Source organism: Thunnus thynnus, chromosome 2, assembly GCF_963924715.1.
Source record: "Thunnus thynnus chromosome 2, fThuThy2.1, whole genome shotgun sequence".
Lineage (NCBI taxonomy): Eukaryota > Metazoa > Chordata > Actinopteri > Scombriformes > Scombridae > Thunnus > Thunnus thynnus.
The window spans coordinates 35,935,963-35,959,433 of record NC_089518.1 but is presented as its reverse complement, the minus strand read 5'-3'; the positions used below and the strand labels follow the sequence as shown (position 1 = coordinate 35,959,433).

The 23,471-nt window shown below is 39.1% G+C and overlaps 1 protein-coding gene across 1 annotated transcript; it reads right to left on the bottom strand.

The window, feature by feature from the left end:
- Positions 1–47: 47 nt before the first annotated feature.
- paqr3a (progestin and adipoQ receptor family member IIIa) lies at positions 48–16,444 on the bottom strand. The gene is made up of 8 exons (XM_067572383.1): positions 16,275–16,444; positions 14,396–14,630; positions 13,460–13,622; positions 8,511–8,666; positions 5,358–5,555; positions 5,181–5,271; positions 4,573–4,751; positions 48–2,716 (listed from the first exon to the last, which is right to left on the bottom strand). Exons 1-7 carry the CDS (start codon positions 16,333–16,335, stop codon positions 4,609–4,611), a joined length of 1,047 nt encoding a protein of 348 aa, XP_067428484.1. The 5' UTR covers positions 16,336–16,444; the 3' UTR covers positions 48–2,716; positions 4,573–4,608.
- Between the last annotated feature and the right edge of the window lie 7,027 nt (positions 16,445–23,471).

Below are 23,471 nucleotides of genomic sequence, written 5' to 3'. Positions count from 1 at the left end.
AATTTGAAACAAAGCACACTTAAAAAAAACAAACACTTTTAACAGTACAAGGTTAATTTTTCTTTATTTTAGCGTCAAGTTCAGCAGTTTTTGATTGCTCAGGTATGAAAAGTCAGGATACAAAAATTTTCCGCTGCTACAAAATGAGTCTTAAGGCCAAATCGACACAGAAAGCTTATCGGAAGAAAGACAAAAAATATGTTGTTTTTTTTTTAGAGAAACTGTTACAAACTGTACAGAGCAAGTCTGCAAGTGAATAATTTAAATAATGAGACGTAGACATATTGAAATCTTAACACCAAAGAACATTCGTCTTGGTCTAAAAACTTAAAAACATTAAATACCACAGAAAACAAATGACATTCATTCCAAAATAATACATCATTTAAACTGGAATCCTGCTGTAATTAAGTGATTACAATTAACATTTACTGTAAATTAAGACTCATGAAAGTACTGTAATATTTGTGAAAATGTTTAAATTACTGAAATTTTGAGCAGTTTGAAGATGGATGTGTTTCATTTTGGAACGAAGCCATTAAAATACAAATAAACAACAAACGAATGACTTTTAACATTGCACATCACCCTAAATGAGCTTGAGAAAAAAAAAAATACTGTGAGTGTTTTACCTACAGCGGAGGATTCTCTCGTCAGTTCAGGCAGAAAAAAAACAACAAAATCTAACAACAGTTGTAGCTATGGTGACGACGAGAGTAAAAACCACTAAAATCATCAGAATCTACAGCAGATAACAGGAGAGAAAAGTTGCAGTTAAAATATAAACTGCAATACATGTCGATTTAAAACAAAAAACAACTTAAATCAGTGCCTGAATTTTTAAAAACCAAACTGTGTCCCAATTTCAAACTAATTTTAACTGTTTTCAGAGCATATTTGTGCTTTTAAAAAACGACAAGGACATATTTTACTGTAAAAATGCCTCAAATATGAGCACAGTGATGACGGGTTTTATCGTCCATTAAAGCTGAAATAAAGAAGCTGTTAGAACATTGTGGATGGTGACGCTACATCTCTAGAGACAAAAACAATACAAAATTGTACGTAATAAATAAAATAAGCACTCTATTTAATAGGCAGGAGCTTTTTTTCCAAACACTGACATTAATCTCTACTTGCTTTGTACAATTTTCTGTTGGTTTATAATCAAAATTTATGTAGAAAAACACTTTTCAGTTGCCTATAAATATCTATTAGTATACAAGAAACGAACGTACTTGCTCTATTAGCTGCTGTCGACGTGAGTACACGGTGTAGACGTCAGCGTTGGTTTAAAATATGGAATTGGGACACAGTTTAAAAAAAAAGGTCTAAAAGTCTCACTAGCAGCCTCTAGAGGCCGAGCTGCTCCATAACATCCAGATGCAGACCTCTATATTCACTTGTGGGGGCTAGAAAATAAAAATAAAATTAAAGATGTGAGCTTTAAATAATACTGTAGTTTCATCTGGCAGGTTATCAGGGATTCAGCACAGTTTGTCTTTAATAAACTGCTATTTAAACATCGCAGTAGTGAACGCTGAGACTCAGCTCTGATATTAAAGTCAGTTTGTGAGAGGCGGTGCAGACCGGCGTGAGAGAACATTTAACATCTGGAGCATCAGGTTTCTCTCACATTTACAGTTCATGAGTCTTTGTAGTACCTGTGTTTTGAAGTAAGTAGAACATTTAACATTTAAAAACCCATCTGTTCGTCTCGTTCGACAGTCACAAACATCAATTCACAGAAGGACAAAAACAACAAACTGATGAAGATAAAAACTGAAGCGCTTCGTTCAGCAGCAGCGGCTCTGAGTCTTTGGTTGTTTTTCTATCTAAGCATGTTGAAAGCTGCTGTCTTCATTAAGAAGAGACTCACAGTTTTACCAACAAGGCAGCTACAAATTAATTAAGAAATAAAAAGAAATCTATTAGAAATGACTCAGATCGCATCAAACTGATTGACTTACTAACATCCACCCAAACTTTTAATGTAACAGTGCAGAAATCATGAAATTTAACACCTAAAAACGTTTTATTTTCCCTTTTTTAAAAGGACATTTAATTTAATTCCAGCCTAAAGGGTAATTGTTTTTTAAAAACATCATTTTAATGATCATAAACTGTGAATTCATAATAAGATTATTTTGGAGAATTCCCCTCAGATTAAAAAAAAAAAACAAACATTTTAAAATAATAAGTGATAAGAGTTGGAAAGTTTACATAATTGAACAAGAGCTACATGAACAGGCACTTACAGAAATATGTGGGATCTCTTCTAAAAAAGAAAAATGCTACATGACTTAACTTGCCGACCCTGATCATGTCTGTTTTTAAAGATTTTAAGTAATTTTGGACTCAGTGCAGTTGCTTCAAATACTGGAGATTTTTGTCGTTTGACTGCCGTGTTTCAGTGTTTTTTTTTTTTGGTGACGATCATTTAAAATGTGTTTCACCCTCCCGTGATGGTTTACCTGCACTCACTCAGAGGTCCTGTTTTATCTCAAATATACACTCGACACTGTCGCATCACATCCTGGAGGAGGTCGCAGGTTTGATTCCCCTCCTGATGTGTTGGTTTGTCTGGTTTCCTCTCACATCATGGAGACTCTCAGGTCAGGTGGACCGAAGACGTTCGCAGGTGAGAATGTGTCTGTGGTCGCCCCGTGATGGACCGCTCTCTCCCCCGTCTTCCACCTGTGCATGCTGGGATACGCTGCACAACAGAGAAAACACAACAAATTAATCAACAGTTAAAATGATGATAACATCCATCAGCTGCTACTGGTTTCTGAATGTGAAAAACACTGATAGAGACTTTGTTAATTAATTAGTTTGGTCACTTGAGGGCAGCAGAACATTGACATCTGATCGTCTCATCACCTCCGCCGTGTTTCTGTCCACCTGACTAATACAAGTCCAATATTCACTCCTCTTTTTAGCTCCGGTTTTTGTCTCCACCAACTTCAGAGAAAACTATCAGGTTCTTTAGCTGCTAGATGTTGCACTTTCTTCATTAGCTTGTTGCTAAGTTTGTCAGCTTTTTGGTGATGACACATGTAGTCATTTAATCTATTGTTAATATAAAAATACTGATTAATGCAACTCTAAAGACACAAGATGCTCACTTAAATTTCCTTGAAAACCGTTTTCGATGATAATGACAGGAGTCTAGTAGTTCACATGAAAGCTGATCAATAAAGTCATCACTGATTGTTATGTAATCACAGCCTCCGATCCAAGGTTCATTTAGTTACACATTACGTCTTTACAGCTACTGATGAGATGTCTGAATGTGTCTCATTCAAATCCAAACTGCCAAGAAAACAACTGGAGGCCTCGTTTCAGTTCAGTGAATGAATATTAGTATTAATACAGATTCAGAAACATCACAGGAGCTTAAATGAGACAGGAAGTATCACCGTACTTCTACTCATTTTCACATTTTCCTCTTTAAAATCTGTCAACGATTATTTAGCTTCTCTGTAGTTAAGACTGACTAAACTTTCTGTCAACCAATCACATTTCTGGAAAATTTTAGGGCTGTAGTCTGCTGGTCGACATGCTCTCGTGCGACTAAATTCTCATTGGTCGAATAATCTCCGTGTCATTTTCATAAGGAGAAAAGTGCGACATCAACAGCCTTACAGGATTAATCCATTATTTCCTGCGGCGGGAGGGACAGACTAACAAATTACCTGTGAAAACAACGGGGGTGTATTCAAAACACCCCCGTTGTTTTCACAACTTTGAACTCGCCCAACCTAATGGAGACTGCTGGGTCTAACTGTTCTCAACGGTTACTGAACGTTTACTGAATCTGTGTTTCTCCATAATGACACAACGAGAACCCCCGCCAGGCTAAGAAAATATTTTTAAATATCTGATATCCGAATGAACATCCATTAATTCGGAAATCGACAGCGTTTGGGAGTCCCTGTGCAGCGCTGTTCCGGTACGTGAGTCAACGTCTGTTGTTGCCTGGGAAACCACTGGTCGCGTGGCTCCGTTAAGGAGCATGTTTGCGTAGCGAGCGGGAAAGAGCGAGGAGCAGAGAAGTGACGGTGGATACGAGTGGAGCAGAGGAAAAGGTTAGTAGTAAGTTGTCAGTCTGGCAGTAAATATACAGTACAGACTACAGTGTGTCAGTTAAGAAATGCTAAAAAGTCACATCTGTTGTTTCCCAAATGCTGGAAAAGTAAAGGGGGTTAGCTCCAAAGTTAGCAACAATGGGTTAGCATAACCCGAAGACACAAAACAGAGAAATGTGTAGCTGCCGAGTTTACTGTGCACTCTGTCCCGTTACCCCCCTCCCGCGCGCGACTTATTCATTAGTTGAAGATTATGTACGATTTTAGTCGATTTTCTTTGGTTGACTACAGCCCTAGAAAATTTAACAGAAAATAAAAAGCTTGAGTGTTGCTCCCCTCTACTGGGAGTAAACGTAGCATTTAAGACAGAATATGTCCCACAATATTTGAAAATCAGTAAAACCAAAAGGAGAAATATCAAATATCTATAAATACAACAGCTGTAAACGTGTGTATGATGATAAGTGGAACAGCTGCTTACATTATAACAGAGTCTCCCAGCGTGCTGAGCGGCGTCCTACGCGTGTTGGGGGCTGTCGGGACACGGCTGGCTGTGTCTGTACGCCATGATGAAGCCTGACGACTGGTGCCACCAGTAAAACATCAGCACCAGCAGCATGTGCCACACCTGGTGACTGGAGCCCAGGTAGTTCAGCTGACCTGCAGCCACAGAGGAAAATAAAACAATATTTATCTTTTACAAAACCCTGAATATTACAGAATAAAATGTTGTAACTGATGTTTAGACCTGGAAGAAACCCATAAAACACACACACACACACACACACACACACACACACACACTTTCCAGCTCTAAAAATGCTTCAAATGTGACAAAAGGAGGAGACACCTAATGCTGAAAATTTACACTTTGAATCACATGAAACTAAATCTTTAACATCATTTATCAAGCTCCAAACTGTTTGAGAGCCTCCAAAATAGAAACTTAAGCCTTTGGGACTTTTAAATATTATTATATGAATGATTTCTGCTAAACAATAAGCTGATAGTGATTGTAAACAGATGTTATTGTCTCCTAAATGATCTAAAACTACCAGTGAAGAGACTGAAATCAAAGACTAGTCTCACCTGGGAAGTAACGTTCAGGGACTTTTGAAACGTAGAAAATGAGAGCTAACGCGGCGATTAAGTACATCCCCAGGACCCGAGGCACGAAAGCCTGAAAATGGGAGAAATATTTATTTTAATAAGAGATCAAAAAGCAGTGAATGTGACAGTTATCATGACAACGCCGCGTGTGGTCACCTGGACGAGCTCGGAGGAGAAGCCTCCGGTGATGCAGATCCAGTGGACGGTGGGGATGAGGCCGTATCCGGCCACCGAGCAGAAGATGAGCGAGCGCAGCTGCTTCCACTGCTTGCTGAGGTAATGAGGGTGGATCTGAGCGAAGAAGACGGCCAGGATCATGGCCAGGACCGTCACCAGGTACACCTGCCGCCAGTACTGCAGGGACACAGAGACACAGAAGGGGAAGGTCAATCACAACCACCTGCACAGTTACAGACACACACATGTGAGAATCAGTTTCAACAAGAAAAAAACAAAACAAAAACTAACATAAATGTAAAAAGACACACAAACACATCGAGGTATCAGACCAGTGCATTTACAGGTGAGTTATTGAATGATTTAAACCTAGAGACGGGCTGCAGAGGAAGAAAAATGTCACTGATAAGCTCATCTGTAAGTGTACATAAAGAGCACAGAAACTGTTATTAAAGATCAGACTAATCGCTGTTTAAAGGGCTTTAAATTTAGACAATTCCTGAGTAGTTTGACTTCTCAAGGAAATCCCTTTGTGTTTTTAAATACCTGTCAGTTTCGTACAATTTTCCTCTGATGGTGATCTAGAATTCAGCTGTTTTCAAAAGGTCGGTCGATCAAAACAGAATTTATCAAGAAACAAGCCAAACATTCTTCGGTTCCAGCTTCATAAATGTGTGGATTTGCTCCTTTTTTCTTTTTGTCTTACATGATTGAAAAAGAAATCTTTGGGTTTTGGTCTGTTTGTCAGACTAAACAAGTCATTTGAAGACATCAGATTGGCTTCTAGGAAATTGTGTTTCTGATATTTGACTGATTGAAAGAATTAAGCGACAATTTAACCAAGAATGTAAATGATTGTTGCTGCTTTCTGTGATGAGTTTTTGGTCATTTTCTTCTTCTTTCTCTTCCTTTTTTAAAAAACTGGCATGTGCGGCTTTATTATATTTGCAAAAGGCATATGACGATATAACAAATGAAGATCTGTGCATCTGATAAAAACAGGCCTCCCACTGTTTTCACTTTGTTGTTTTTTTTTTATCATAAACCAAATGTACACTAAAGCCTCAGATCTGTTCTTAATATCTAAACTTCTATAAGTAACTGTGTGCACAGCCTGGACCAGCCTCGTCTCAGTCCCTTCTGTCCGTTTTGTGTGGATGTAGGCCTCCGTCCAGTCACACGTCCTCGTGTGACGAGTCCTGCTGAATTTCACAGTGAATAAATTTGCACCAGGAACAAGGCCCCCGGCTCGGTTTCAGCCAAAAATTTTTTAAGCTCTCCTCCCGTTTTTCATGACAGACAGACACCGTGTTCTCTCTCTCTCTCTCTCTCTCCAGATCTGCATCTTCTAAAAACACTCCTGATGAAGAGAAGAGTTTGACTGGCTAAATATAAAAAGTCAGTTTTTTTTTCTTTAGGGACTTGGCTTGCCACAGGAGTGGAGCCACCCAGAAGCGGAGAGCCCCAGTCTTGGCAAGGACGGGGGGGTGGGGAGGGAGGGAGAGGGGTGGGGAGGGGAGGGGGACGCTGAGACGGCTCCCAGACTTGCGAACGTCATATGGTGGGGAACAGGAGTGACGGACCGCTCCGTGAACGCAGCCATCTGGTTTGAGCTGGAGCAGATTTCAGCTGCGTTCTGGGGGCAAAATAACCCCGGCGCTTCCAATATGCGGGGGAAAGCGAACAGTAAGGAGCACAGCCAAACACTTCAGGAGTAAGAAAAAAAAAAAGGATAGAGAGGAGAAGCAACCAGGAGAGAGAGAGAAAAAAAAAACATGGTGGTGGGCGGCTGGAATAAGGAACTGAAACTGGCTTGTGTCATCAGAGGCTATTTTCCAAACGGCGAGCGCGGCGAAGGTGTCGTGTTGCTTATTCACCAGGAACAATGAGTCAATCAGCAGAGCCAGACTGTGGGCTCCACTTCAGCTTTATTCAATTACTGCTTCTCAAAGGCTGAGGACGATGCGATCAGAAGTCTCCAGGGAGGAGGTGTAGATGTGGATAGATGGTTAATAAAGTGAAGCTTCACACATAAACATGTTTTACATTCTGTAAAATGCGTTTAACGTAGCCGCAAAGAGTGTAATCGCAAAATAAGTTTCAATTCCCTGAACGATGACGATATGAGCAGCAAAAGATGAAGATGTTTCTCTGAACCTTCATGGTTGTGTAGTCTCAGGTAAAAGTGTCATAAATAATAATCATTTCCATTTAAATCCCTCATTAATTCTACTGTCAGGTTGAGCTGAAACAATTATTTTCAATACTAATTAATCTGTTTATTAGTTTTTTGATTAACTGAACTTTTAGTCTGTGACTAAAATAATGTCCAAGAGTGCGAGAAACAGTCAAATAGACAGAGATATTCAGTTTACAATGATACAAAACAAGGAAAAGCAGCAAATTCCTACATTTGAGAAGCAGAAAGCAGAAAATGTTTGGCGTTTTTTACATGCTTTCTTATTCCACGGTCTTATTTTCTCCTAATAATCTATCAGTTGTACTGTGTGTAAGCCATCGTTGTGGTTGTCTTTTGTAAAGTGTGTGTTTAAATGAAGCTGCAGCATCCTGACGAATGTTCTGGAGATCGTGGAAGTGTTGGGAAGAGAAATACAGTGGTGAGTTCAGGGGGGAATATATAGGAAACAGAGCTTAACATTATTAAGCTGCTTTCAATGAGACTCCACAAGGGAAAAAACAGTCAGCCGTTTACAATTTACAGAGCCTAGTGTAATTGAATCACAGGAGGATTGGAGGGTAGCTCGTTCACATTTAGCATTGTGTAAGGATTTAAAATAACGCTCTGGACGCGGCTCTAGAGGGAGACATAAGGGGTCAGATGACACAACAAGTGACTAATCTCACCAGCAGGCCGGTCAAATGTCCGACTCGAGAGAAATCTGACATTTCTATTAAATCAATAACACACATCATTAGGCAAATGATACATTTCCTGGCATGTACCTGCACTTAATCATACATCAGGTGCTTTTTAAGATCTGCAAGCTTAGCTAGAAGGTAAAACAGCTGATGAATTCTCATATTTACCAGCTAATATGATCTGTAAATGCAATATAAAGGAAACTAAATCAATAACAGATTTGATATTCTACAAGCTGAAGATGAACGTACATTATTGCAGTAGAAGGTGTAGAAGACTCCGGGGACGTAGCAGCCCAGGATGCCGATGGAAATACCCGCGTAGTCCAGCGCCATCCAGCGGCGGCTGGTCTTCTCCGAGCGGTGGCAGCAGAACAGGTGGTAACCCACCGAGCACAGCATACACAGCTGAGGACAGACAAATACACAATGATGGTATATGTAGCATACACACAGCAACACGACATGTAAATATATCGCTGATTGAACATACTGTAAGAGGGTTTCTTTTAAAAAATATTTTTTCCAACACGGATTTGAAGACTCTGGTTGTCAAGTCTTGTACAGCCAACTTTCCTGGAGCTACTGTGAAAGATTTGGCTGAAAGAATTCCCAGCCTTTTGTAAAAAAAAATTAAAATATATCCCACAGCAACAAAGCTTGTGATACACGTCGGTACAAAACGACATCAATCGCCAGCAGTCTGAACTGCTGAAACATGATTTTAGCCTCTTTTTAACTTGCTGAAAGGCCACCAGGGGGGGAAAAGTTTCTTTATCTCCGGTCCAATTCCTACTTTGGATCGTGGGATTGGCTGGTTCTCTAGACTTGTCAGCCTGCACACATGGCTCCACTCACACTGCTCCACACACACACACACACACACACGGACTCTTTTTACACTGACAATTTTAATCTCTTTTTGGGAACGTTCCTCATATTTTAGGAAAAGATGGATTACACCTGATCCGCCTGGGTTCAAGGATGTTAACTGGAAACATTCTCTGCAGTGTCTCGGACTGATGATTGAAAACACCTGTGCTGCTGTGGTCGCTTCCCCCCTCCGCCCACAGATTTCTCAAACTCTGACGCCCCCTACAGGTACGGATTGTGTCAGCAGACTTAACAGAGAGACACCTTGATGCCTCAATAGATTTTAGGTGTTCATCTCCCAAGAATTTTTATTATATCGGTGAATTTGATCATTTTAAGCCCGGTGATGCCAAAAAAACTCAGGTGAGCCCAGTTCAGAACACTGTACTGATCACTAGTGGCCCTCGTGAACACCATCAGCCTATTTGAAAGTTGTTATAACCCTGAAAATGTAATAATCATAAAACCCAAACCCCAAATAAGCTCTAGGGTGCCATGTGCCTCCTGCGACTCTGCTTTCAAATCCAGAAATGGCCTGGGTGTCGATGCATTTAAATATCAGAAGTCTGTGTAGTCAATTTAAATTCTTGTATCACAAACTGACCCAAATATCCTGGTTCTGACGGAAAACTGGCTTATACTGGCTCATAATTCTGAGGTTTCCTTACATAACTTGTACGGAATAGACGAACCAAAACTGGTTGGCAAATAGTCTAAAAGAGATGTATGAAAATCTCAATCTGTCACAGTTGATTGATGAGCCGACCGGACCTAATTTGAAAGACCCTTCAAAATCAACAATGATTGATTTGATTCTGTCCAATAGGAGGGATGATGTTACTGCTTCTAGAGTTTCTGTGCTTGGCCTTAGTAACCACTGTGCGTTAGAAGTGCTAGACTGGAAAGATCGAGCTCTAGGATTGTTATCAAAAGAAATTTAAAAACTTCTAACGAACGGGCTTTTCTCAGTGACCTTGCTGACAGTAATATACATCACACCTCTGAAATACCAGATGTAGAACTGGCATTGGAATATTTCAAAAGTTCATTACTTCCTATCATTGACAAACATGCACCTTTTAAAAAAGTTTAAGGTTAAAGACAGATCAAGACCCGGGTTCTCCAAAGAACTGTCAATGATGTTCAAGGCAAGGGACAAAGCAGCCCAACTCAGAAATAAATGTTCAATTATTACATAGAATTCATCTCTTGCTCTTTTACAAACCTGTCAAATATTTGGAAAGCAGTAAAGGTAAATAAAAACAAATCCTCTATATGTATTCCTTCCCATGTTACGTTTAATGACTGCTTAAACGTACAATATGTAATTTCAGACGCTAGGGGTCTCAATCAAAACAATAACAAAAGACGGAGTGTGATGACGGTGTGAAGTAGCAAGGGATCATGGGAGTTGTTGTCTTCATTGTTAAATAACCAGCTTCACCGGGCTAGGATTACTCCAGTGTTAATCATTCAGGATGTTTTTACCGGGAGCCAAATTATCCGCAAAGGTCTCCTCCTCTCCAAAAACAAACGTACACGCAGATTAAAATCGTTAAAATACTAATTAAAGCTGTTTCACCTAAAAAAAAAAAAAAAAAAAAAAAATCAATATTTCTCTGACGATGTTCGTTTTGCCCAGTTTATTTCTCTGATAACTTAAGATCCAGACGTCCAATGACTAAAATCCTTCTTCCGGCTAAAAGATATAGTTAAAAACGACCTAAATTTATCATGAATATGTGGCTTAAAACTGAATAAACGTCAGTTTATAACAGTTTGTGTGGAACAACCACAACACCGATGTATTATCTTGTATGTGTGTAAGTTACTCTTTGGTAGACGCCATTGTAGCGGACAAACACAGCGCCGCCGTTTGCATCTTGTGCGTGTTTACTCTTTGGTAGAGGAGGTATGACACCATTGACATGCGACCAAATGAAACGGTCCGTTACTTTGATTAAATGACAGATATCTCTGGGTTTGAAAATTGTTGGAAACATTTGGGATAATGTAAGTACACAACTCAACAAAATATATAACATAGGTCCAGTTGTTTTTAGACATTTTAATGTGGAATAATTACATATTATACCTTTAATAAATGAGACTTCAGAGATTTTCCATGCTTTCAACACACATTTTGCTGCTGCTGGTAATCTTGTGTGATATGGTGTACTCAGGATCTGCTCTTAATAATAAGCCTTTGGCTCATGCGCCCTCATTAAACCTCTCAGTTCACTCTACAGTCCTTCACTCTCTCTGTTGTTAAGGAGACACTTCAAGCTATCGATTGCAGGAAAGAAACAGGAGAGGATAAACTAGACCCTCATTTTTTTTTAAAGCTCTGTGCCCCATTTTTTGCTGAACAAATGACATATCTCTTTAATCTCTCTATCTCTACTGGAGTTATCCTTCAGGTCTGGAAATCTGCACATGTAGTCCCACTGCATAAGGGTGGTGACAAAAATTATCTTAATTACTATCGGCCAACTGTCCTGTCTTGCTAAAGTCCTGGAGTCATTAGTTAATAATCAGCTCAAATCATTCCTCTCAAGAAATGTTGTGTTAAGTCCACACCAATCTGGTTTCAGAGCTAAACATAGTACTGTCATTGCTTTTACTTTGGTTATAAATGATATTGCATTTGCTGTTGACAAAGGGAAATATTGTGCTCCCCTCTTTGTCGATTTAACAAAAGCATTTGACACTGTTGATCATGTGGAAGTACCAAAAACTGCAGTTCCTTGAATGGCCACTTGAGGCTCCAAAAGCGAGTCAATCCCCATAGACCTCCATGTTAAAATACCCAACTTTACAGCAGAAATAAACATGTTTACAGCCTGGTACAAACAATGGTTTTGGTCTCTGTAGCTAATTTCCTCTTTCATGACAACTGTACCAAGGTGAATTTTTTTATAACTCGCCCGTTTAAACTTTATTAAACCGTAAAGTTATGCATAATGAAGAACATGGCTGCTTTGAGTGACAGGTCCGCCAGCCGCTAGGTGGCTTGTTTCAGCCATTCGGCCCGCCTCTTTGCCCATTTTTGATTGGCTGGGAGTTAGGGCAGCGTCACGCACTGCCAAGATGGCGACGGCCAGAACAACTCACTTTGAGCTTCAAAACCGCTCTTCAGAAACCAACGAGTGATGTCACGGTAACTACGTCCATATTTTTATACAGTCTATGGTTCTTACAGAGGCTCTATGATATTGATTTTGATTGTCTCATGGACAGCAATGTGCCATTTTGAGAAATGATCATTCTGTATTTTTACTGCTGTCAAAGGGGATTCCACAAGGTTCAATACTGGGTCCTGTCTTGTTCACAATTTATATTAACAACATTACATCCTTTATAACAAATTGCAATGCTTATCTTTATGCGGATGGTACAGTTCTGTATTGCTTTGCACTTTTTAATTTTAAATTAGTCCTGAATACAAACAAGATTAAATATATGCTTTTCTCTACAGCCAGGAGATATTGTGAACAATAGTTTGTATATTACCACCCTGAATGGACACGGTATTGAGAGGGTCTCGGAATATAAATATCTTGGTATCTGGCTGGATCAATAAGTTAAATTTCACACTTGTCAGCGAGCTACGACAAAAAAATTGGATATTTGTAGAGAATCAGAGATAATTTTCCTATTTTCAATAGGAAGAAGATAATTGAGGCCTTCTTCTTCTTCTCTGTTTTGGTTTATGGTGATGTTATCTATAGACACTCAGTTGATTCAGTTGATCACTCCACCCTAAGATTTATTACCTGTGACAGTTATTCTACTCATCATTGTATTTTGTATGAAAAGGTTGTGTGGACATCTTTAACAGTAAGACGTTGGTTTCTATTGATTTGAACCATGCAAATGATTGGCTAACGCTCAAAGTCCAGTGTGCAAATATTATTTTGGGGAAATTTCTTTTAGTTTTGTGCTGCTCACACTTGGAACATTTTATAACACACATTAAAACTTAACACAATTGTACCTACAGGTGAATTTAAAACCATGATTACAAAATACTTTGTTGTTGTCTGTTTGTTAATTGATTTTGTGTGTTTATTCTGTTTTAATTGTACTCTCGACATCATTGAAAATGAAGGCGTGGGTCAATGATTATGTGTTTTATAATAGTCCACTATACAGAGGGATTTACTAATAAAATATAAACTAAAAAACATTGTGGATTCCAACTTTAATCTTAACTACAGCAGAGCGTTACTGAAATATCTACCAAGTAATCTGGTCAAGATGTAAGGAGACGTCCTAAACAACCATCATGTCTGAATCAAACTGGAAAAGTCTGGAAAGTCTTGTACCTGGAAGCAGAAGAGCGCGATGGAGTAGATGACGTAGTCCTCTCTGGAGGCGCCGAAGGCCGGCAGCACGGAGGCCATGTTGTACACCCCGAGACAGAAGAAGAGCAGGAAGCCCAGCAGGTGGCTCCAGATATTCACCGTCTCATTGGACAGAATGAAGAGGCTGCAGAGAAGATATACAAAGTTTAAATCAATCAAAAATATGTCAGTTCTCCTCAGAGAACATCATCTTTTATTACAGACTGAGTAATCTCAACCGCACCCAACATCCTCTCTTGACTCTGGCTAATTGAAGAACATTTGATATAATTAGCTGCTATAAAGTCTGTTACTTCACAGCATTAAATCTTGTGAATCAACTTATTGCTCCACATCACCGAAATGAGTAAAAACCGTTTACTTTGTCAACTGTTAAATTAACTGCACAGTTTTCTAACAGTCACTATGTGGGCAAGTGGGAAACCTGTCTTTACAGGCACTTTTGTGGGTATCAAGCTGTTGTTTTTAGGACATGTTTTTAAAGAAGAGCAACTTTAACAGTAGAGAAAACCACAAGCCACTGTAGCCAAGGATTATAAATAAGTAAAAGGTTTGTTTTCCTGTCCTGTGGATGATGTAAGAAACACCTACAGCACCTCTTCTGTTGCAGAAATGATTTGGATTTTATGTCTTAATTCAAAAGTTTAAAATGGACTTTTCTCTGTTTTTTTCAAGGTATCCATGTATTTTTATGTAAACTGTATTTTGCAATGCACCCTGACTTCCCCAAGGACTGGTATAGTCAAAAATCAGGATGAATAAAGTGCCACATGTAAAATAATCAAGTGTTTGTTCCCAAAATAACTGTGGATAATAAGCTACTGACAATAACAAACACAGTAAGTATAGTGTGTTTCGACCTTATGTATCGAGACCCTGTTGGTTTCTGCTTCTCACCTTTTAATGCAGAGCCTGGAGGGCAGGTAGGCTCTGTATCCATCTGTGATGTAAGGGTTCTCCCTCAGAAACCCCGGGATCTGTTCGTAGGTGTAGAGTCTGATGCCGCGGGGAACCAGCACAGGCCAGTACTGATAACCTCCCAGCTCGATATAATGTGCAGTTTGGGCATTCTTCTGGAGTTTCTGAGGCATGGCTGAGCCAGCGGAGTCTGCTTTAGTCTTTAGACCTGAAGCTGAGGAGACAAAGTCAGATCCAAATCAGATGCAATTAAAACAGTTTCTTACATCACAAGTCTAACTAGTTGTGTAACTGTGTAATTATTTTTCCTCACTGTCCAGGGGAACAGGAATGTCAGTGACTCATTTTAGGCTGACTTCAACCATCTTTATTAAGAGGTTAAGTGACAAACAAGGCAAAAAGTCAACATTAAGGGAAAGTTTAAGAAACTAGAGGAGAAAGCTAACAGTTATTTGGAAAATGCAAAATTCCAGAAAGAGAAGATGTTGTTATATATATGAAGGGTGACAAACTAAAGGAAAAACCACTATAACGTGTCTTAGTAAGGTGTTGGGCCACAATGTGCTGCCAGAACAGCTTCAATGCGCCTTGGCATTGATTCTACAAGTCTCTGAACTCTACTGGAGGGATGAACACCATTCCTCAAAAAGATATCTCCACATTTGATGTTTTGATGATGGTGGTGGAGAGCGCTGTCTGACACGTCAGTCCAAAATCTCCTATAGGTGTTCAACTGGGTTGAGATCTGCTGACTGCGAAGGCCACAGCATATGATTCACATCATTTTCATACTTACAACCTTTGTATTGATTTGCAGTGACTCTTCCCTCTAAGGGGACAAGTGGACCCAAACCATGCCAGCAAAATGCCCCCCACAGCATAACAGACCTACCAGATCCCCTCACTGTAGGGGATCTGGTAAGCATTCAGACCTGGAACAGTTTTTCCTTTAAGTTGTCACCAATCTGTATATACTGTCTATATAAGGTTACTGTATATATAATGTTTAATGGACTGTCGGTAAAGACATTATTTTGGCTCATGTTATATAACGGCAGTGCTGATTTTACTTTTTGTTGGTGTTTTTTGTTGTTTGGTTTGGTTTGTGGCCTGAGGTGGTGGGAGTGAAGAAGTGTGTGGACTGTATTGCTTATAGAATCTACAGTTTGATTAAATTAAAAATAATTTAAAAAATATACAGAAAAAAAAGAAAGTTAACAATACTCGTCTACTTTAAAATCGCAACCACCGAAGTAGTCTGCATGTAATCTCACGTCACGAAACTATCTGCAGCTTATCTCTGATCTGTTCCACTCTCAAAGAAAAACTAACACCAAACTCCGTCCACTAATATGACACTTTTCGGCCTTGTGTACTAGTAAACATTCACGCCTCCAAAACATTGTTCAAGACTTTTTAAAAAGCCCAAAGATCCAAACTTTAACCCATAAAAGCATCCGATACACCAAGGAGCATTTATTATTACAATTTAAATTGTCTAGAAATGTCTTTCCTACCAAACTAGCTTCAATTAAACCAACCAGCGAAACTACACTGTAGAAGGCGACGGCGACCATTGTCACAAATTATAAAAGTGGTCCTTTTATCGATATTTCGCCTTTGCTTTGATAATTATTTAATGCCGAATAAGTCCACAGACACCAATTAACCACATGATGTATTAAATTAGCGTTTATCAGATAAATAACATGACCATAAACCAAATCACCCTTAAGATAACAGAAGTTTTATAAGCGGTTTGGTAACTACATGCTACGTACAGCTGACAGGAGTGTGATTTAACAGGCTAGCTAATAAGCCGCTTTGTTTAGAGCCATGAAATAAACAACAAACTCACCTTTTAATTTAGTATATGAGCAGTTTGTGCCATTTTGGAGCTTATAGTAGCTACTACGCATTTGTAGACATTAGTTAACATCAACTTGAAACACAACGCTGCGCTGGTCAAGTTTCGGCTACAACATCTTCCAAATCACCAGCGACGTCATCAACAAAGGACCCCTCCGGCCAGCGAGCGTGCCCAAACACTGCCTGAGTAAAAAAAACATGAAGATAGCCCGTAAAGACGCTGTTAAAAGCTGCCAAAAAAGCCAGTAAGTGGATTTTGAGAAGATTTTTTTTCCAAGATTGAGTAGAAGCTTTCACGCTCTATTTTTTTCTCTTATTGAATTTTACTGAATATTCGAACAACCAAAAGTTGCACACTATTAAGTACAGTAAATTAAGCAAAACGATATTAGGGTATTAAATCTGCATTGCCATCCTACACAACTTTAAATTAAGTTTACTAAGGCAAAATGTAGATATTAACATTCATTCTCAAAGGCTCAAATTTCAAGTTATCATTAACACTAACAAATTAGATATTATCTTGCTCGTATAAAAGTATTCAAATGATTTGTTTTGCATGAAAGAACAAAATAAAAGAAACTCATCATGATTATACTGAAAGCAGCAAAAATTAAGCAAAATATTAATATGCCCAAATAATAATAACTGTGATATTATTTTACATAGCTGTACGAGATTTGCCTGCATCCACATGTGTCAGACAGGCAACAGTGGCACTCTATAATCTGTGTTGGTATATTGGTAATTACTACTCTAATTCTTATGAAATTACATTACTCATAATTCTGTCTACTGTCTAAAGACGTTTAAATGGCTAAACCAGGCCTTCAGAGGGCCATGAAACATTTCTTGCATGTTTTATACTTAAATATTTTTAACTTCTATTTAATCATTTAATTTGCTACTTGTTGTCACCATTGTAGCCTTTGTGGTAAATAAACAAATATTATTGTTTATTATAAATAAAGTAATAGTAGTACTGTATTATTGATTTTTTTTTACCCCAGATTATCTTACTCTTAATGGAGTTTGTACAAGGCAACAATTTCGTCAATTAGTTGATTAATCATTTAGTCTATAAAATGTCAAAACATTGTGAAAAATGACCATCACAGTTTTCCAGAGCTCAGACATCTTCAGATTTCTTGTTTTGTCCCACCAGCAGTCAAAATCCAAAAGATATTTAATTGACCATCTGAATGTGTTTAGTATATTTGCTTGAAAAATGACTTAAGTGATTAATCGATTATCAAACTGGCTGCTGAATAATGTTCTTTTGACTGACTAATCGATCTAGTTTGTACATTAATCTTTGAGCCACGCAGGCTACTTTAAAGGTCACATCATTGATAAAATATTAATTTAAATACATACTAAAGTGTGCAGGTGTGGCCCATGTTAAATAGGCCATTCAGTGCAGCTTTCAGTCTCCTGGCTGTCATCCCGCTGCACTGTGAGACCGTGTTATATCCTCCTGTCGCTAACTGTCATCAGGAATCCTCATCAGAGCGAGTGCTCTCTCTCTCTCTCTCTCTCTCTCTCTCTCCGCAGACCTCTCAGGTGTGAGAGATGTTGGAGGATTCCCTCAGGAGGGAAGTCACACTCAGTCCTCCCTCTGCTGTTTACACCCTTACTTTAATTGCCTCATTCTCAAGTGGAAGTGTGTTCTTCATTATCACTTCTAATACACCTCTCAGCACATCCACTCTGGCAAAGTGTCAGCTGCCAAGTTAAGATAGTAACTCGTGCATGCAAGGGCAAACAACAAGAATCTCCTGCTGCTGTAGTCGCTGCTCGGAGATGTTAATTGATTTAGTGGGTTTACAGTTGGCAGTGATTTGCACTCATTTGCTATATCTGATTGGAAAGAGCGTTTACAAAGTAGGTGACACACACAGAGGAACATGTACAGTATCTTTTCCTTCTCTCTCTTTCTTTCCCCACATTATTATCAGCTACGTATAAACATGGCGGGATTCCTGAGACTGCCTATCGACCCAAACTATACATGACAGCACTCTGACGTGATTAGTTGATTAATCAAATAGTCTATTGACAGAAAAATAATCACTATAAGTCACTTTTTAATGGAAGAAAGCTAAAAATTCACATGTAGCAGCTTCTAAGATGTGAATATTTGCTAGTTTTCTCAGTTTTCCATGATCGTAAACTCAACATCATTTAGGTTTTGACTGTAAGACAAAACAAGTCATCTGAATATGTTAACTTGGGTTTCAGGGAATAAAGATCAGCAGTTTCCACTAATTTCTGACATTTTGTACACTGAACAACCAATGGATTATTAAATAAAATAACTGTCAGACTTATTAATGATGAAAATACTTGATTGCAGCCTTACGTTACTCCTGTGATGGGATAATACTACCTTGGCCTCAGTTTTCTGTGTGCAGATTGATAAAAACACAAGTTTACAACAAATATAAACTAAAACTATTAAAGTCTTCAAACTAGATTTTTACAGAGTCCCTCTTCAAGACCAGGACCACACGATAGAGGATGGAGGACCTGTCAGAGTTCAGATTGTACCTCAGTGGTGCAAATTTCTAACAAATTTGTGATTAATCAAATTATGTTGACTCAAATAAAACGGAGTAAACTGAGCTTGTGGGTCTTTTGGGGCCCACTTGGTAATCCAGCCTTGGTTATAAAACACCTAACTGTTTTTCTACTTGGGAACACTTCAGTTGGGTTTTGCACAAGCCAAAGAAGGAACTTGGACAAAAACAAGTAATAAAAATGTTTCTACATGGATGTTTTGAAGCCATGGATCATGATAACCTTAGTTCCAAAGTAATTGCCGAGATCTGGGAACATCGTTACGTCAGAAACACGAGACCATCATGTTGTAAACGAACCAGTAGTTTATCTTCACCACTTTATTTGGAGGTAAAATTGAAAGGTAGTGGACCTGAAACCCCTCATTGCAAAGAAAACGGCGTGAGCACAACTGCAGTATGTATGTTTGGTAGCAGGAAGTCCGTCTATAAACTGTGATGCATGTTTACAAGAGACATTTTGGTAATAATTTGTTGTCTGTTTGCCTTCATCTTCTTTTCTAAATAAGTTTGACTAACCTGTTTACAACCTTTCTGATCGTTTGACTGCTCGTATTTCTTTTTTTGTGATGTCAGGAAAACAATTTATTGACTCCATATTTAAGGGAATAGCTCAATACCTTTGGGAAATGCACTTATTTCCAAAGGATTGATGCCAGTGTCATGTCTATGTACAGACATGGTGATTAGCCTATAGCTTAAAGACAGGAAGCAGGAGAAAACAACAAAAAAACAACAAACAAATTCATAACTGATAACGTTGCAGCGAAAAAAAAAAGGAAACTGACAGCGCACAGACAGACAAGACAGAGCAGCACAATGCAACAGCAGCAGGGGAAAGTGAGAAATGTACACAAAATATACACAAATCTATTATATATATATATATATATTTCCATGCATGCTGCTCAGTGTAATCTTAGTCATATTTATTTCGTGCAAATATTTATACATTTTTAAATAAATCAGAAGTGTGATATTATGCCTATTTTCCACTTTTATTCCAATACAAATGCAAATCATTTTGCTGCCTCAACAAATACTGACACACACGACAAATGTGACGCCGAGCTCAAGTCGAAAGTTGGCAGCCCTGTTTCTGTACAGATTAAACAAACAAGATATAACGTGTTCATTAATGAGCTTTAGAGGCGCTGGCAGTCTTTATGCTAAGCTAAGCTAAACTAATCTCCTACTGGCTTTAGCTTCACTTAACACACACACACACACACACACGTGATTGGTTGGATCCTTCTCCTTTAACTCTTGGAAAAACAGCAAGTATGTATATTTCCCATGATGTTGAGAGGTATATATATGTGTGTAAATTATATTATATATTGTATAATATAATAGTCTGCGTTGTCATTAAGGCAGCATCTAGTGGCCACTAGAGGAAGTGCAGCTTATAGTGCTTTCACATTGGTTTTAACATTATTTATTTGTTGATTATTTGTAATTTAGGGTTCAACTATTAAGATTTAAAACACAAAAACTGTACAAAACATCCAATTTACCCAAAAACACATACAATCAGTACCTTCTCTACCATAGTAAGATAGTTTTTACAAATGTCAGAAATGGCTTTTTTTTTTTTATGGAGGTCCAGTTTTCAGACCCTGATACTTTTGCGACAGCGTGACCTCTCACATGCACCGGAGACGGCGGACTCCGACGGAGGGTTTTCATAAGGACGACTCCCCTTGACCCGCCTCACCACCTTTATTCTTGACTCCTCACTCACTGATTCACTCTGACAATCTGTCATTGGCTTTTTTTCTTTTTTTTTTTACTAAATCTTTATTTTTGATTTCCGTCCTCCATTTTTCTGTCAGACTTAATGCGGAGAAACGTGCCTCGACGTCATTTTGCACTTAGGCTGCGTGTAATGGAACATGAAATTAAAGCGCTCCGACTTATACTCTGAATGTTTCTTATAAAAGCAGGAAGTGATTTCTGCCATTTTATTGGTGTCAAAATATCGCGTTTGTGATGATTATAGTTCAGCTGTCGCGGAGATGCCGGAAGTGTTCCGTGTTACGGCCGTCTCTGGATATTTTCTCTCTGACTGTAGATGCGTATTGCTATGAAACGTGCCATAAAATTACACCGCATTACATCTTAATTGAGGCTTCCTGCACTGTCTTGGCAAGTGAAAGTCTCTCCTTTCCAAACAAGGAGCTGTTAGACTGGTTTAAATAGAGACAGACAGGCCTCCGGGCTACAAATGTCCTTTGGGATCGTCAGGGTCATCAATGAAACACAAGGCTACACTGGTGCACTTCTCTCTTGACTGTTACACCGCGTTTAACAGAACATTCAGAAGGGTAAATACATTAGATGTTATGCTTCTTCTCACTGATGTTAAACGCTTGCTAAATTGACTATATGTTACTGCAGAGAGGAGAAATTAACAATGCATGACATGTTCTCCTCTGCAGCCATGTTTTTTGTTTCCTCGGGCGCCTTTCTACCGAGCGCTGCTTCCTTTATGCACCTCAGCTCCCACCGTTTCCTCTCCCACCTGCCCCTACATCGAAAACAACTTTGATAAAACCTCAAATCTGGGGGGCTAGAATCTTTATTTTTTCCCTCTCCCTGAACACAAAGCTCACAGGCATCACAGGCTTCGACGCAGGGCCTGCCAAATGTTAGCCTGCCTGCCGTGCCAAGTCTAGACAGGCCCTTTGCAAAGCTAACACGGCCTCGCGGCGGCTTGTGCTCGTCAGCGGCCGGCTGGTCTCATTGGCTTTATTTATAGTCGGCGCCACAAGACATCTGCTGGAGACGAGACTCTGTCCTCTGTGTCCACACAGCACCGCACAGAGGGAGCTTGTCAACATTTTTTCGAAAGGCAAAGTGTTTGCGAGGACCTCGGTCAGAGGAGGGGAGAGAGACGGCGGCGGCGGCGGTGCTGCTGCAGCCTCCTCTAATAGGACGGGTGTCCCCTCCGATCGCTTTCTCCACAGCTCTGATTAACGAGACCGGAAGACAGAGGGAGGCTTCACAGTTTGTCGTGTCTCGCGCGTTAGCCGATGTTTACTTGATCTGAGAGCTGTTGTTTGTTTGGTGTCTTCAGTCTGGTCGTCGCTCGCCACTATTTTGGGACACTGACACTTGGATGCAGCTCGGCAGTCGTCTGATGTGGCCTCGCCTTTTCCTCCCCCCCCTCTTCCTCCCCCTCCATCCGTGTCACACAGAGTTTCTCTTCCTCTCCCATTCTCTTCACATCGATCACATCTGCATCTCTCTGTGGCTGACCGTGCTTCGGGCCTTGACGCAAAGTGCCGGGGACAGCTCTTTGCTCTTCCCACAGAGCTGGGGGTGAAATCAGACCGCCGCAGAGGGAGGGAGGGAGTGTGGAAATACTGGTTACATGTTCCTGAAAAGAACCAACCTGAGAAAGCTCAGGCATCTCCTGAGGAAACAATATCCAAAAGAGAGTTTTAGCAATGACACTGATGTAATATTTGTTTCCATACTAACCCAGTAAACACTGATTGGGTCTAGACAGTCCAGACCAGGTTAAAACTGGATTAAACAACAGTTTTATGTAACCTTGACTTCTAAAAAAGCATCAACATTACAACAAGTTAAACAATCTAAACAAATCGCCAACACACAACACATCTCACAGGCTGTTTTCTGTTTTTTGAGGCTCTGGTTTCAAATTATAACCAGCTTCTTCTGGTATGTTTTTCCCCCAAAACCAAAAACTAGACCAGAACAAACCGGATCTGTTGGTCCAATCAGTGAAATATGTGGTCTGAGGTATTTAAACAGGTGACACAAAAGGCACAAAAGGAAGCATGATTTAGCAGCTGTGTGCTGGACGATAATGTGACTCAACTTAGATTTACAGAAACTAAATTTTCTGTCAGGTGACAGTTTAGAGGAACTTTAAAATTAATTTCTAAGCAGTTGTCAAGTTTAACCACGTTGGTCTATAATTTGTTTATAATATTTCACAACTATTTGATCGTGGTGTTTATTAAATTAGAGAAAAATGGGACAAAAACACATTATTCTTATTGTTTCTGAATATCTTTATATATTCATCTTTATAGTTTATCTGTTGTTTTTGTTTTTGTTGTGTTGTATGCACGTGTTGATTCATCTGTACTGTCCCTATAATTAATCACATGATAAACAAATAAATAAAATATAAACCGAGCTGCTATCATTAGGCAAGAAATATCATACAACAAAAAAGGAAACATTTAGTGCAAAACTTGATGCGTTTTTCTTCTCGGGGGCCATATGCAGGGCAGTAAATCACCAACTGAAAAATGTAAAAATGAAATGTTGCATCAACAAATGTTCCAGCACTAATGTCTCTGAATCTATCCATGCAGCATCTGGGCCATTGAGCTCTTTCTGGGAATGAAATGGCATTGTTGCTTAGTCTCTTTGTACTTTTTTTTCTTTTTTTTTTTTTGAAAGTTTCATCTGTATAACAATATTGAAAGGCATTAGTCTTAATCTCCGGGCTTCCTTTTACTTTTTTTTTTTTTTTTTTTTTGTAGTCTTAGAAGATACATCTGGTTCCCTGTCTTGTAATTCCTGCTGGGATTCCAAAGAAAAGCGAAAACAATTTTTTTTACAAC

Coding starts and splice junctions, on each gene's coding strand:
- paqr3a (XM_067572383.1), bottom strand. CDS start 16,335: ATGCGTAGTAGCTACTATAAGCTCCAAAATGGCACAAACTGCTCATAT. Junction 14,631..16,274: donor CTCATATACTAAATTAAAAG/GTGAGTTTGTTG, acceptor TTGTCTCCTCAG/CTTCAGGTCTAAAGACTAAA. Junction 13,623..14,395: donor TCCAGGCTCTGCATTAAAAG/GTGAGAAGCAGA, acceptor TCTTCTCTGCAG/CCTCTTCATTCTGTCCAATG.